Source organism: Urocampus carinirostris, chromosome 12, assembly GCF_059441175.1.
Source record: "Urocampus carinirostris isolate Australia breed hairy pipefish chromosome 12, RoL_Ucar_1.0, whole genome shotgun sequence".
Lineage (NCBI taxonomy): Eukaryota > Metazoa > Chordata > Actinopteri > Syngnathiformes > Syngnathidae > Urocampus > Urocampus carinirostris.
Genome location: NC_142360.1, coordinates 33,413,608 through 33,428,975, shown reverse-complemented (window position 1 = coordinate 33,428,975; position 15,368 = coordinate 33,413,608). Strand labels below are relative to the sequence as shown.

Below are 15,368 nucleotides of genomic sequence, written 5' to 3'. Positions count from 1 at the left end.
GCACCGTGGGTTCCTATGGGAGAAACTTTTAATCATATTGCCTTAAAAATTTTAAGTCAAATAACATCGGTATCACTGTTTCCTCAAATTATCTCTGGCTGATAAATGGTAGTGAGCATATACACAGTGTTCATTTAACCTCTGAAAAGTGATGGGTCCCGGGGACTCGCATGCTCAAAAATCTATGGGTCCCAACAGAGATCTGTGGGTCCCCAAAATTTAATGTTATCGAGGTTGAAATTGTAAATCGGCGACAAATATATAATATAAATCTACATATTCATTCAGTTTTAATCATCACAGTTTATTGGTAATACAAATCAGTTATCACTTCAAGATTTTTCAGTTCAAAGTATTGTACATTATACAAAATAATATTGCTGAAGTATTAAACTATATTTTCATTCAGTTTTAATCATCACAGTTAATTGGTAATACAAAGGAGTTATCACTTCAGATTTTTCAGTTCACAAAAATATTGTACATTATACAAAATAATATTGCTGTAATATTAGTCTATATATTCATGCAGTTTTAATCATCACAGTTAATTGCTAATACAAAGCAAGTTATCACTTCAGATTTTTCAGTTCATATATTCTTTGTGGTTTGCTGTCCCGCCACAGTTGTAATGCCTTCTCAAGGTCCAATCCATAATCATCCTCCTCATAGCGTAACCAGGAATATAATTGAGTCCATTTTGGCAGAAAAGTCCTTTTCTTGCTAAGAGTATTCTTTTGTTTATTTTCTTTCGTCGAATCGTTCGCTTCAACACACGTTTTTTTCTTCCCTCCGCGATCTTCCGAAGAATTTCTTGGCCGTTTTTTCGTGCCGGAATTATTGCCGTTATTATCATTTTCTGCATTATGTTTACTTACTACTGACACTGAAGAAATTACCAATTTTGTTTTGATTTTCACCTTTCCTCGACGACAACCACCACAACAGTGACGTAATCTCGAAGCAACGAGATCTTGTTTGCCGAGATCGGCGTGCAGACAAAAACTCGAACCGCGCGACCAAAACAACAATGGCGGATCTGCCTGACGAAAAGTTTGGAGTGCGGTAAATCTTTGCTAAAAAAAAAAGTAATCGGGTAATAATGAGAATTTTGTGTCAAAAAAGTTGTGTCCCGGGGACACATGTTGATTTGACACTATGCGTCCCCAGCAAATTGATGCGTCTAGGACGCAGGGATGCGGGCAAAAGAGAACAATAATATACAGCCACACTGGGTGGTTTGGAGTGGCGTGTGGCTTTGGCGACATCCAGTGGACATATTCTAAACTGCAGGTCATTGTTGCTTATTGTTCTCTTGGGCTTCTCTCAATAATGTCTTGCAAGCCAGATTTAATCTTATGGAGGGCCTGATCCGGACCGCTGGCGGTATATTTGCCACCCCTGTTCCAAATTCTTATGTTATTTCGGTGTTTCTTTGTTTTTTTAGAAGAAGAAGGACCCTCTGTACGCCCGCATCAACAAAGGGAAGAAATGAGAGACGCTCGGGAACAGCAAGACGGCCCGCACTGGCGCTAAGAAAACTGGAGGAAGGGGAAACTCCAGCCCTAAACTTGAATGTGTGCGTGCGTGAGACTGTCCTACCCCGAATGTGTGTGTGCGTGAAACTGTCCTACCCATTCGTTCACTGACTCCCAGCAGGCAAAGAATCAACACGGTTGGACTTTCCCTCCCTCGTTTTCTTCTCCATTGGTTTGACTCGGGTGCAGGAACAAACTCTTTGGGAGCTACTCACTTGACGATCATACCTACACACACACAAACACAAACCACATAAAAAAACACAGAACTTCTCGTACATGCATCGGACCGGCCTAACCTGTCTCCCGGCAGACTGATCTCAAAGGAACAGCCGGGACAACGTGGAAAGGGACACAGAGTTCATTCTCGATAGCTTTTTGTACAATACTAACGACAGACTGAAGAATATGATACGGTGAAGAAAAAAAGCTGATGAAAGAGAATTTATGTGTTTTTGTTCATGTGATTTTTTTAATCAAGCTGCAATGCAGGCTTCGGCTCGGTAGGGGGTGCTGTGAAACGGCTCGATGCCAATTTTGTAAATAAACACGAGCTGCCATCCGCATCCATTCAAGTGTCTGTGCCATTAAATAGGGAGGCTTTCACTTTTGCAAATTTTCCAACCCGAGTAGTAGCCACGTGTATCCACCTTTTGAACGGTTTTGTTTTTCTCGTTTAACATTCAGTACGTTTTTTTGTTCCTTTTTGTACTTAGTTGAGGATGTTACAAACATCTTCCAAGAAACCAGAGAAAAAAGGGACTGGGACGAGGAAAACAGTACAATCTCTTGCTACTTCACACTGTACTCCACGTCCTCAGTATATCACAGGTTGATAAAGATTCAGCAATCCATTATCCTTGATCAGGGTTGGGTAGGGTTACTTTAACTGGATTACTTTCAATTACTTTTGGATGACTCCAATACCAAATATGCTAATAAAAGACAAAAGAAAATTATGACTCACAACACGTGGTAAGCTTTCTCTCCTGGCTTTGATCTCTTTGATCTCCGGCAAAACGAACATAAAATGCGACGGAAACAAAATGAAAATAAATCCAAACAGCTTGCCAACATCATTTTTGCTGTTCCATGTATTCTGTTACTCCCCAAGCCTGCACAAAATTGAGTCATTTTATTCCTATTTAGTTTCTTTTGTCTTTTATTAGCATATTTGGTATTGGAGTAATCCAAAAGTAATTGAAAGTAATCCAGTTAAAGTAACCCTACCCAACCCTGTCCTTGATCACATACTACTGCAAGCAGGGACTGGCAGAGTGCATTTTGGTCAGGTTTGCTGGCTTTTTTCCACCTTAAAATAAGCTGTGCACATTTGGCTGCAATCCATTATCTCAAATCCAGTATTGCTGCGAGTGAGGACCGGCAGAAGGCTTTTTTGTCAGGAGGGGTGCTGTTCTAGCCCGCTAGTAATGAAATATGCGGTTGTGGCCGCGATCCATCATCCCCGGTCATCTATTGCTGATAGTAAGGCCAGCAGTGCGCTTTTTCCTCCCCGGTTCAGGCCACTGAGTGGTGCCATTGTTGTCCGCTTGAAATTAACTGCATTTTTTGGCCATGATCTAGTAATGTATCCCTGTCATGTTCTTTATGCCTAAAATAAACAGCACGCGTGCAGCTACGATCCTATCCTCAGTTGACTATAGCAGTGAACGGAGTCCAGCAAAGCAAATATTAAAAATAAGGGGGGGAACTGGGCTACTAATGGATTTTTGCATATCTCAGAGGGGGTTCTGATCCCCATTAACTGCAAGAAATGAGGGATTACAGTCTCTAATACTATTATATTAGAAACAGCGATAAGTAAACATAAGAGTGTTCCTCGTGTCTTTAAGCTAGGTAACCAGTGCTGCTTACCTAAGCCTATGTCACTCCAATTGTATGTAAAATGTACGAAAAAGTGAGCCAAAACAGAATGTTTACCATTATTTGTTAAGGAGAAAATATATATTCAAACCTTGAACACCATCCTAGAAAAAAATCCATTCAAAAGCTGAGGCACCGGTATATATCTACATAAGAATGTAATTCAGTTTCCTAGAATGGCCCAATTTTCTACAAACACAGAAAGGTCCAAGAATAAATAGAGTAGGGATTATTTTCATTATTTTGATGGTGGGTTTGTTTGTCTCTGCTTGATGAATTTATTTCCTCTCCATCTTTAAATAGTCCCAGGAAAACATTGCGGGTTCACACTGTTGTGGCCAACCTTTCCATAAGAAAGTCCATTTTCCACTCCCTGTTTTATGGCCAGAATCATCCTCATGCCACCTATTTGGGACCATGATGATGTTGACGATGATGATTGACGCACTGTTCTAGAGAGCCAACAAACACTTACACAATACACTGGAACGGGAACATTTCTAATATTTTACCTCAACTAACTGTTTCTTAGTGTAAATTGGAATTATTTTTATCTTTACAAATATATGACATACTGTGTTGTTTTTTTTCTTGGATGGGGGAGCATTTATTTCATCCTTTTTGGGGCGTTTGAGTTCACTCTTAGTTTTCATGTCCTGATCATGTATTCTTGTTCTAAATAAATACATCTCAGTTATCTTTGTTGTTGCTTGTACTTTCATTTTTTTAAATCATCTGCAGAAATGGAAAGGGATTTTATGTACCTTATTTTCCGCACTATAAGGCGCACCGGGTTATAGGGCGCACCCCCAAAAAATAGTTTTTGGTCCTATATTTTCCATACATAAGGCGCACCGGATTATAAGGCGCTACAATGGGAACGTCGACAAAACAGTCAGATAGTTCAGTCAAACGTATTACCCCCTTAACATTCCGAAAGCTTGCAAAGAAGCAAATACGTGTCTCAGACATGTACGGAAACAGTTTCTGTACGATGTCACCAATCACTCAAATGCATCGTTCCAAATATTATTCGGAAGGTTAAAGTCTTGGGATTCAAGAAATGCTAAACATTTCTTAGTTTCCATTTTATTTTTTGCTGGCAACTGTGTGGACAGCAAAGTAAGAATTTTATTGTGCAGGGAAACAGGGTTCTTTACCGTGCATATGACAATAAACACTTTTAATTGAATTTAGTTTAAAAATAGACTCATCGCAGAAACATCAAGATCGCTCTAAAACAAGATACCGGGAAAATATAAAGCTGCATAGCTCACCTAAGTTCTCTTGCAGCCATCACGTTCAATAATGATACGTAACCGTGGTCTTCTTACAACCGTGAGTGTAGTAAATCCAGGAGAGTAAAATATTTACAAATACAGAATAGTAAAAAATGTTTTCTCTATGCCGTGGTGCAACCCAACGTGTGATTCACATTCATCTTTTTCGGCTAATTGCAGGCTTTGTTTCGCCCCTTTAGCCTATGCGAGCCTGAAAATGATCAAAAGGATCCGCCCCCTTTACCTCCGAATAACTTTAGCCAATAGTGACTGATTCAAATGATGATTGACACATTGGTTAGGAAATGAAACGCCGGTATATAAATCCCAGCATACACCGCGGACTACTTCGCCTTCGAGGGAAAATCTAGTCGGCGGCTGCTTGCCTTAGTTGCAAGACTTTGCGACTTAATATTGACCCATATATAAGGCGCACTGTATTATAAGGCGCATGGTCAGATTTTGAAAAAAAAATAAAGGCTTTTAAGTGCGCCTTATAGTGCGGAAAATACGGTACTTAAAAATATATATTATTGTCAAATTGAGTTTGTATAATCATCAGGGTTCATACAGGTGCTTGAAATCCTTGAAAATTCAATTTCAATGTGTTTTAAAGGCGTGAAAAGTGCTTGAATTTTGGGTGAAGCGCTTGTAAATACTTGATATTGTTGCTATGTTTTTCAACAAATCTGTTTAATAATGATGCTGACACTGCTTTCTGGTGGTTTCCCTTTGTCATTGCATTTTTTTCATCCCTCGTGATTGATGGAAGCTGGCATTAGTTTGTATGGCATTGTCCTATGAAGCGTCATTGCCCCCTAGAGGTTGCGCCCAAGAGGACAGGTGCATGCTACACCTAAAAAGGGCACTATGAAATGTGTATTAGTCCAAGGATTACGTATCAATTCTGGACGTTTATTATGGGCCACGCTAAGAATTAAGGCAGTATTTCCTAGTGGTAAATTGTAATGGGGAGAACTTCTGGCAACTGAAAGTGTAAGCTACATATTAATGTCATTTTTACCAAACACCTATATGAGGAGAGATTCGTCTTAAAGATATTTACAATTTACTCAAGATCTAAAAATCATATGTCCAGATTAATGCACACGCAAGATTAAAGATCACATATGTAAATCGCAGATATATTTGTGGCTCTGCAAAAAAATGATTCACACCGATTTTTTTTTTAATGGTACTTGAGAAATAAGAAAAGTTGCTTTGATTGATAAGTGCTTGAATCCTGAATCACTTTTTTTCATCTTTATATAATGTTTCAATAAGCAGTGATAAAATCAATCAATACAGTAGATTACATAAGATAAAGTCAAGATAACATTTACCGCCAGCCTACTTCAATAGAAATTGGAGATTTAACAGTGGTAACCGTCATTGGCACTGAACGTGTTTGTCAATCTGCTCTTAAATATAAATCCTAAATGATTCTTTGCTTTTCCTTCTCCAAAACCTTCATCCGTCACACAGGTGTGTATAAAACAAAACAAAAAAATATTAATTTTGGGTGTTTATTGTACAAAGTCTAAGGTATACATGTGCAGTACTGTCTCAGCATCTTGATTGGCCGCTTCTGTGAAGTGAAGGGATCTTGGAAGGGGAAATGCTAGCATGTGCACGTTTGTGTATTATTTAGCGCTTCCTGATTGTAAAAAAAAAAAAAACGTAATTCATTAAAAAAAAAAAAAGATTTAAAGTACATGAGTTATGATATAAACGTGCATTCTTCAATATAATAATGAGTTGAGCTCACCTAGAGGTAGATTCTTAATTAGAGGAAGATTATTAATTTCTAGTATTTCCCTAATAATGCCTCTCGTCTTAATAAACTGGTGAGGAAAGCGGGCTCTGTTGTGGGCACAGAGCTGGACAGCCTGACAACTGTAGCTGAGAGACGGGCACTGAAAAAGCTGCGGTCAATCATGGACAATTCATCACATCCACTACACAGCATCGTCTCCAAACGGAAGAGCAGCTTCAGCGATAGACTGCTGTCACAGTCTTGTTCCACGGACAGACTGAGGAGATCATTTCTTCCTTACGCCATGAGGCTCTTTAACTCCACCCAGGGGAGTCAAAGCCCACATTAAACCCCACCCCAACATTTGCATATTACCCTATTTTTATTACAGTGTGTATTTTATGTAGCACTATTTTGAATATTCTATATCAACACGTTACATTGGGTATTTATGTATTATATTCCTTTTACTTTATTATCGTTTTATTTTCAACACAAGGATACTGCTGGAAGTGTGAATTTCCCTACGGGGATGAATAAAGTATCTATCTATCTAATAAATACACAATTTTTAAAATTTGAAAATATAGGATTATGTTGCTATTTTGCAAGACAAATACAATAATTAAAATTCATTTAAAATAAATGGTTGCACTCATTCAAAAAGAATGTTTTTTGTCATTTATTTTTGCATACTCTTTCTCCTTTTGTTTCGAGAGACAATGGACTGCGCCAGAAGAGTCGCCATGTCAGTTTATATGGGGTATGACTGAACAGTCCGATTATCGAATGAGTCTTTATCGCAGTACTTGCATGTAAAGTCACTCGGTGGTGCAGGTACATAAATTAATCCCTCTCTTCGCCACGTCTTCGTCCCTTCGCTCCTGTGCCCTCCGCACTCCAGTTCTGACAGCGTGTCTCCAGGTGCTGCAGTCAGCAGCAGCAGCTTTCCGTGAGTTGTGTTCGATCTCAGCTGCTTTTCATCTCCCTTTTGCACACTGAGCATTGTTTACAATGAGATTAGACGCGGCACTGCAGGGAAAACATGTAATAAAGTTTTAAAAGAGAATAAGATAAAAAAGGATGAAAGGATAAAAAAGAAAACTATTTTAAAGGTAGCACTTAAGACGGGCTTAAGTTAAGTGCCTGGAATGTTAACACGTATTCAAAAAATACAAATATGGAGATATATCTTTTTGAAATAGCAGCGACAATGTAGTACTCAGGGTTGGGTAGGGTTACTTTAACTGGATTACTTTCAATTACTTTTGGATTACTCCAATACCAAATATGCAAATGAAAGACAGAAGAAACTAAATATGAATAAAATGATGACTCACAACACGTGGTAAGCTTTCTCTCCTGGCTTTGATCTCTTTGATCTCTGGCAAAACGAACATGAAATGCGACAGAAACAAAATGAAAATAAATCCAAACAGCTTGCCAACATCATTTTTGCCGTTCCATGTATTCCGTTACTCCCCAAGCCTGCACAAAATTTAGTCATTTTATTCATATTTAGTTTCTTTTGTCTTTTATTAGCATAGTTGGTATTGGAGTAATCCAAACGTAATTGAAAGTAATCCAGTTTAAGTAACCCTACCCAACCCTGGTAGTACTTCAAATTAGTAAATTGGGTAATCATTATTAGCCAAGTGTAAACAACAAGGGCAACCCAACCATCTCATCAATGTAGCAAAATTCTTTAGGCCAATCAGACATCCATCCTTCCATCAAATATCTGTACCGCTTATCCTCAGTAGGATCACGGGGGGCCCTGGAGCCCATCCCAGCTATCTTCGGGCAGTGGACACCCTGAACTGGTTGCCAGCCAATCGCAGGGCACATAGAGACAGACAACTCACTTGCTCATTCACACCTAGGGACAATTCGAACCGGCAAATGAACCTGAAATGCATGTTTTTGGAATGTGGGAGGAAACCGGAGTCCCCGAAGGAAACCCACGCAAGCACGGGGAGAACATGCAAACTCCACACAGTAGGTTCGATCTCATGACCTCAGAACTGTACAGTGGACAGGCTTTGTGTGGATGGTATGTACTGTTCTGAATGTATGTATGTTGTTAGTAGACCTTAAATCGTTTTGGAACGTTGCCCAACCTCTTCTGCTCAGTTATTTCTTGAGGGTGCTGTGGGATAATCAACTTTTTTCCCAGCGGAAGAAATAATAATAATAAGTAAAAAGCAATGAAAGGTTCAAATAGTCAATACATTTTTGTAATCCTTAGTTTTTTTTTTAAATAATCTGCACTAGTAGGTTTCATGGTGACTCACACTGGCCAAGTGACATTCCTTCAGGATGAAGAAAAAAAACATCCAAACTCTTTCGAGAATCCGTTCCTTCAGCAGACTCGTCTGACGGGATTGGACTGTTGGGTGATCTTACTCTGCTTCATTCCTCCATCGTAACCATTCGCAGTTCGCCTGAGATTTTTGAGAGAAAAGAAAACTAAATCCTGCAGTGGTTTCCAATTTTGGGGGAATGGACGATATGTTTGGTGCAGCAGAGCAAATGAGACCTTAAAGGGACGGAAAGATTGCTCGCTCTCCATTCAGACGGACGTCGGAAAAGCATGGCTCAGGTGAGTAGTTCGGCGTAATGGAATTGACGTGAATGTAAAATATTTTTTTCACATGGTTGCTCTAATGTAAATTCTGTTTCAGTCTCATACGTGTCATTTGGGTCATTTCCTACCAGACTGCATTCAGGGTTTAGGTGGTGTGCCAGTCTGGTGTAGATTACAAATAGGTGTGAGGTTTAAAACTATCAGGAACTAAATTTCACTTTTAGCTCTAAAGTAGAGATTTCCAAGCCATGTCGTACACAACCAGGGGTGCGTAGTATAAAATCAACGTCTTACTTGACATGGCGTATTCTTAAAATCTGTCTACACATGGCGTTTTTAACATGTGTCAGTGAGTTGGGTGCGCCGCTTTGGATTGGATGCTAAAGGAGGCGTGTGGCTTAAAAAATGTCCAATTATTTCCAATGCGAACTTGCAATAAATTGCAGTTGTCTACATCTAGCTTGTGTTTTGATTTATTTGGCAGAAGAGGGGTGCGCCGCCTTGTCTAGATCGACAAGCGTGTGGAGCTCAAAATTCTCGGGAACTAAATTTCACATCCATCCATTATCTACACCACTAATCCTCAGTAGGGTCGCGGGGGTGCTGGAGCACATATGGCTTGGACATAAAATAGATCTTGCGCAACTTAACACATTGTTATATCTGGAGCCAATTGTAGCACGTATGAGGTCAAGATGATACCGACAAAGGATAGGGTTCAGTCCAGTATATAGGAAAGAACTTGAACAACAGTTAAGAGTCAAGGTGTCACGAAAACAGACCCTATTTTGGCCGGAACTGTTGAGAAGCAGGTACGTGTCTGTACAATGTCACCAGTCACTGAAACATGTCATGCCACATAATATTGGAAAACGTAAGCTCTTGGGATCCAAGAAATGCTGACCATTTAAAACTATATGTCACAGAAACATCACCATCAGTCTGAAACAAGATACACAAAAACTATAAAGCCGGCATAACGCTCCAATTACATTTCCTGGCCGTCATGATATTTGATGACAGTGCGCAACCATGACCTTCTTACATCCACGAGAGTCTAGTAAATCCAACCATGTAAAATATTTACACCAAAACACACAACAACGGCGACAGATTAAAAAAATCCACGAAAAAAATCATGCCTGCATTGATGGATGTTCCTTATTGCTAGCTGTTAGTTTACCCTAATAATTGCTGTTTACAAATAAACAAGTACATTTATTTTCTATAGACACACTGACACATTGGTGAACCAATGAAATTCTGAATAAATCAATATAAAGATGTCCCTATTGTGTTCAAATTAGACCCTGAAATAAGTGTGCGTAACACCACTAGTGATTAATTTTTACGCCCCAATTTTACGCACAAGTATGCACAATCATTTATTGGCTTCGGGAAAGAGAAGTCAAACATTTACAACTATTTCAAAATGTCTAATTGGCCAAAATAAAATACACAGGTTTAGAGTTTTTAGTCTCCAAATGGACACTTTTGGAAACGTCTACACCTACCATTAGAAAAATTAGTAAAGTACAATGTTTAGTTTTTCATATTGTGATCAGATTTGATAAGGTACTAGCAGGGTTGGGTAGGGTTACTTTAACTTGATTACTTTCAATTACTTTTGGATTACTCCAATACCAAATATGCTAATAAAAGACAAAAGAAAATAAATATGAATACAATTACTAAATGTTCTGCAGGCTTGGGGAGTAAAGGAATACATGGAACGGCAAAAATTATGTTGGCAAGCTGTTTGGATTTATTTTCATTTTATTTTTGTCGCATTTTATGTTAGTTTTGCTGGAGATCAAAGAGATCAAAGCCAGGAGAGAAAGCTTACCACGTGTTGTGAGTCATAATTTTATTCATATTTAGTTTATTTTGTCTTTTATTAGCATATTTGGTATTGGAGTAATCCAAAAGTAATTGAAAGTAATCAAGTTAAAGTAACCCTACCCAACCCTGGGTACTAGGTAAGGCTTCAATCTATTTTTCCAGCTAAGATACCCATGCTATACTCATATGCAGGCCTTTAATTGCAGACAAATTCCAGTGAGAATAACAACATATTTCTGTGTGTTCTAACTCAGAATACTCATTGTTAGTAGCACTTGCAGTGATTATTTTAGTTTTGGACAAAATTAGTCTTACCTTTTAAGAGACCAAAACCATCCATATTCTCCAATTGGTTAAAGAACAGCATTCAATTTGCTTTGGGTGCATCTTGACATGGGGTTTTAGGCGATTTTTTACAGAATTGGGGTTAAACAATCTATGTCCATTGTTGAGAAAGCGTTTGATGATAAGCCACATGACAATTTTTAAACTCTCAGAAGCACTCGTAAAAGAACCTTGAGAAATCGGGATTGGGTGAGCGGTAGGAATAGGTGATGCTATACACATGGCGTGAGCAATCCTCCTTGGCCAGCGCAGACTGCACTGAATCCTTGTTTGCAGTATTTTGTGACATTTTTACAAAAGAACTCTGCTCGCACCTTGTTTTGAAACTATTATTAGGGACAAAAAAAAAAGAGTCAAAATGAGCCTCAACACTCTTAAACACCTGCAGGATGGAGACAAATTTAACTGGTATATATGGGACACAATTGCTGGCATTATTATTTTATAGATTCGATCAGATATCACACAGCGAAATAAAATGTGCCTAAGAATTACCGTAGCTTTGGTCTTGGGAGCGTGGTTGGAGTCGCCCCCCACTCAAAAAAGTATAATAATATATATATATATATATATATATATATATATATATATATATATATATATAGTATCTAGACAGCCAGTCTGGGAAAGTAGATATATATATTGAGTCAAAAAGGTTTCAGATCACTGGTGTGAAGGATAGGAATGATGTTCCAATCACACGTGGCTATTGCCTCAAATGTGCAAAATTAAATTTATAAAATATATTAATCTATAAATTGTGGTGGATAATTTGAAGTATTGTGTCACTTGGCTGTATGGGCAGGCAAAGGGGGTGCATACACTACATTGAACTTTGATAAGGGCATCTATCATACATTAAAAACATTACCCTATGTGTTTAAATAAGTAACTTTTAAACAAAGGTTATGGTAGCTATCTTGTCATGTTACTTTTTGCTAAAAATGACTCATCACTGTTAGGGTGCTGAAGGTTTTTGCATAGCCCAGTGATGTGCAGTCAGGTGAGGCTGTGCTTCATAAAATCATAAATATACTAAATATTTATATTTAGTCAGTGTTAAAGTTCTTTCTCATTTAAATTTACTATTTATGGATTATCAGTTTCAAAATCGCAGAATTTTCACATGATGATTATTTAGACACTTACTATGGTAATGAATTACTGTGCTGAACGTCTGTAAAGAGTGAGGCACACAAATATCTTGCCTCATGGCATAGGACGATAGTGGGATCAAAAATTCTGATTTGCCACACACAGGAGCCCAAATCAACAGCAAGTCGAGCTATCCAGTATTATTTTTTCTCGGTTGCATGGACATATTTTTCATAATAGACTATTAATGCTTTTATTCAAAAGGAGCAGTGCATACACTTTATTTATAAGCTTAGGTGAGGAAATTATTATCATTTTATGCTACAATTTATTTGGTGTGTTTTCTTTCTCTGACAGCCAAATGACGAATTAGGCATCTTTAAAAATCTGAATATGCCTCACCAGACACAAACCTCACCGCATATTACTTGCCTTGCCTAACGATTTTTAATTAAATATCACAACCGCACTTAAATAATGTCAAAATAATGCCTAGATTTTCCCCTATTTTCGTTGTTACTTTTCATAGGGTGCTTATCTCACGAAAAAACTGGGCAAGGCTGCTCAAGTACTGTCAAAGTGCTATGGAGCCATTCGTATGCATTCATGATAGTTTACATTTTACTTGGAGATAAGCTTTGTCAGGCAAACAAGAGGCGCACCCCTTTGTTATCAAAACAACGTTCAGCATAAAATGCAGGTTGAAATTCTGAAATATTGTCACCAGGTGGAAATGGTTGATGTCAAGGCCTTGACGGCCAAGTTCCAAGAGGAAGACATCCTACTGAGGAAGCCCAGGGTGAAGCCTGTCCCCCCGGAGAAGCCCAAGGTGGTTCCTCCCCCCACCAGCCCCACGCATTACATCCCGGCAGGGGCCCGCCCTTCCCTGCTAACTTCAATCAACCAAACCCTGAATGGAGGGACAGTCAATGCCCCAAGGGTGGTCTTCAAAGATGAGATTGACAGCAAGAAGCCATTTATCAAGGGCCCCATGCTGGACAGGAACGGGGGCATGCTTAAGAACGGCAAAGGAAAACTGAGCAAGGAAAGTAAGGAGCCGCTTGACGAGAACTCGCTGTACCAGAAGCTGAAAAAAGACGGAGTTAAAGGCAAGACGGAAAAGTCGGTGACAACCGGGGAGCTGGTGTCGGCCCCAGTTCAATCAAAAGTTCTGAATACAAAGAAGAAAGGTTTTCTGGGTTTGAATTTGGTATCAAAATCTAACGTGGGTGAGGTTCCGACTGATCCCATCTTGAACACGCCCACCCTGGACAGTCTTGTACTAGATCCGCTTATCCCGATACCGCCCGAGTTTGACGACGAACCAGGGGTAGAAAATGTTCCGCCACACCTTTTGTCCTTGCCTGAATCTGATCTGGCAATGACAAACTCTTATGGCTTAATTCCTCCCCCATCTTTTATTCCACCTCCTTACGATCCATCGCCAGAGAGTGAAAGGCCACTGGAGATAGAAAGCTCTGGACTTCCCATGTCCCTTCTTGACCGTCAAAATAGAATCAGTTTTGTGCAAACTCCTCAATCTATTTACCATATACCTCAACCTGAATTCTCATCCCCTTCGCCATCACCTCTCCATTTTGAACCTGGAACTGTAGGTGGCACAGCACCAATCAGTATAGAAGCCATGCTGAGGCCCCGGACCCCAGCTGAAGATCCCCACTCTTCCCTTTCAGCCCTCATGGCTTTGGAGAGGGCAGAGGACATGAGTCAAACAAAGAGGACGACTGCAGCCGACAGCAGGATCCTTAACGCTCTACAAAACGCTCGCAGGAAGCAAAGCTTCAAGTAAAAGACACTTCTCACTACTTTTGTGTCAAAATGTCCACAATATTAGTACTGATGACTTACATTTATGGTCTCAGCTCCCAGACAAGCAGTTCTGTCTCCAGTACGCCGCCTCCAGAGGATGTCCCCTCGCCTTTGAGCCCCATTTCCCTCAAAGAACTTGACTACGACGATCAAACCAGACGTCACAGCAGCATAAATCAAAGTAAGTCAATAGGTGTCTTTTCTTTCAGATTTGAGGAATAAAATGTTTAGTATTGACTAAGCTTTACCCACTTCAGTGGTTTTAAATTCAGTTCCAGAAAGTCAAATGTGCCTTTCCTTCTACCACAAGACTATCCTCTTTTATTTTCTTAGATTTGTTTGTATCCAGTCATATGCAATAAAGATCTGGGATGGGTAAATAAAAGTCCAAAAGTTACATTTAAAAAAGCAAAACCCTTCTGTAAGTAGGCCATGCTTCAAATGGTTCTACTCAACCATTCCCTGGAGCTAGTCCCATTAATAGCACAACTATGCTAAATATGCGGCCTTTATTTGAATGGAAGTATCAAACGTTTAATTGTTGCCTATGTAGATTCCTAGTTATCCAGGGTCAAATTCTTAAGGTTTACTTTTGGCAGCTGGACTCTCTGATGACATTTTATATGAATTCCAAAAGACTTCTTCGGTTGAAAATATTGGGCGTGTTCTCTTTACGTCTCGTCTAAGGGTGTGGGAAGCTTGTTGTTCCAAACAAAGGTTTCCCAATTCCAGACTGAAGTGCTGTCAGCTGGCTAATAGTTAGCATTATGTATAGCTAACTGGCTATGTAACAAGTTAGCTGTGGTTCATTGGGCTATTTTGATGAACACGATATCTATTAGGGACTACTGTCTTAATTTCATAAGAACTTGCATGGCTGAAGGTTTGGATTTGTCACAAACTTGATAAAATGATACCTTTCTGCATGCCGAAAGGATTGCGATGCCTTAGTGCACCATTAAATCCTTCAAATATGTACCTGTATATGAATTTCCTGGTAAGTTGATTGCAGGGATAATATCATAACCACCACACATGGATTTTTTTGATGAGCAAAGTAAACTTGTATAAACATTCTCAGGCGGGCTAAAGTGTGCGCCTCATTCGCCTAGAAACAACTTTCTCAACTGGTTTGGTGTCTTCACAAATCAACGTCTGTCACTCTCATGAGCTTATCCTGCAGGTTGTCCAGAACTGAGCCTTCACTGGCT

The 15,368-nt window shown here is 39.3% G+C and overlaps 3 protein-coding genes across 8 annotated transcripts in view; 2 read left to right on the top strand and 1 right to left on the bottom strand.

Moving 5' to 3' along the window:
* The window catches only part of dab1a (DAB adaptor protein 1a), a 411,680-nt gene extending 407,561 nt beyond the window's left edge, over positions 1-4,119 (top strand). For all 5 annotated transcript variants that reach the window (XM_088350331.1, XM_088350336.1, XM_088350335.1 and 2 more), the window contains one exon: positions 1,448-4,119. The gene's annotated coding sequence lies outside the window, so the exon portion shown is untranslated. The remainder of the gene's footprint in view (positions 1-1,447) is intronic.
* Positions 1-15,368, bottom strand: part of bloc1s2 (biogenesis of lysosomal organelles complex 1 subunit 2) — a 281,661-nt gene that overhangs the window by 36,356 nt on the left and 229,937 nt on the right. The window lies entirely within an intron of this gene.
* LOC148355645 (uncharacterized) overlaps positions 8,820-15,368 on the top strand; it is an 18,604-nt gene continuing 12,055 nt past the window's right edge. For both annotated transcript variants that reach the window (XM_088348814.1, XM_088348813.1), the window contains exons 1-3: positions 8,820-9,060; positions 13,055-14,133; positions 14,211-14,338. In XM_088348814.1, coding sequence (XP_088204940.1) covers positions 9,052-9,060; positions 13,055-14,133; positions 14,211-14,338 — 1,216 coding nt within the window. In that variant the 5' untranslated portion in view covers positions 8,820-9,051. The remainder of the gene's footprint in view (positions 9,061-13,054; positions 14,134-14,210; positions 14,339-15,368) is intronic.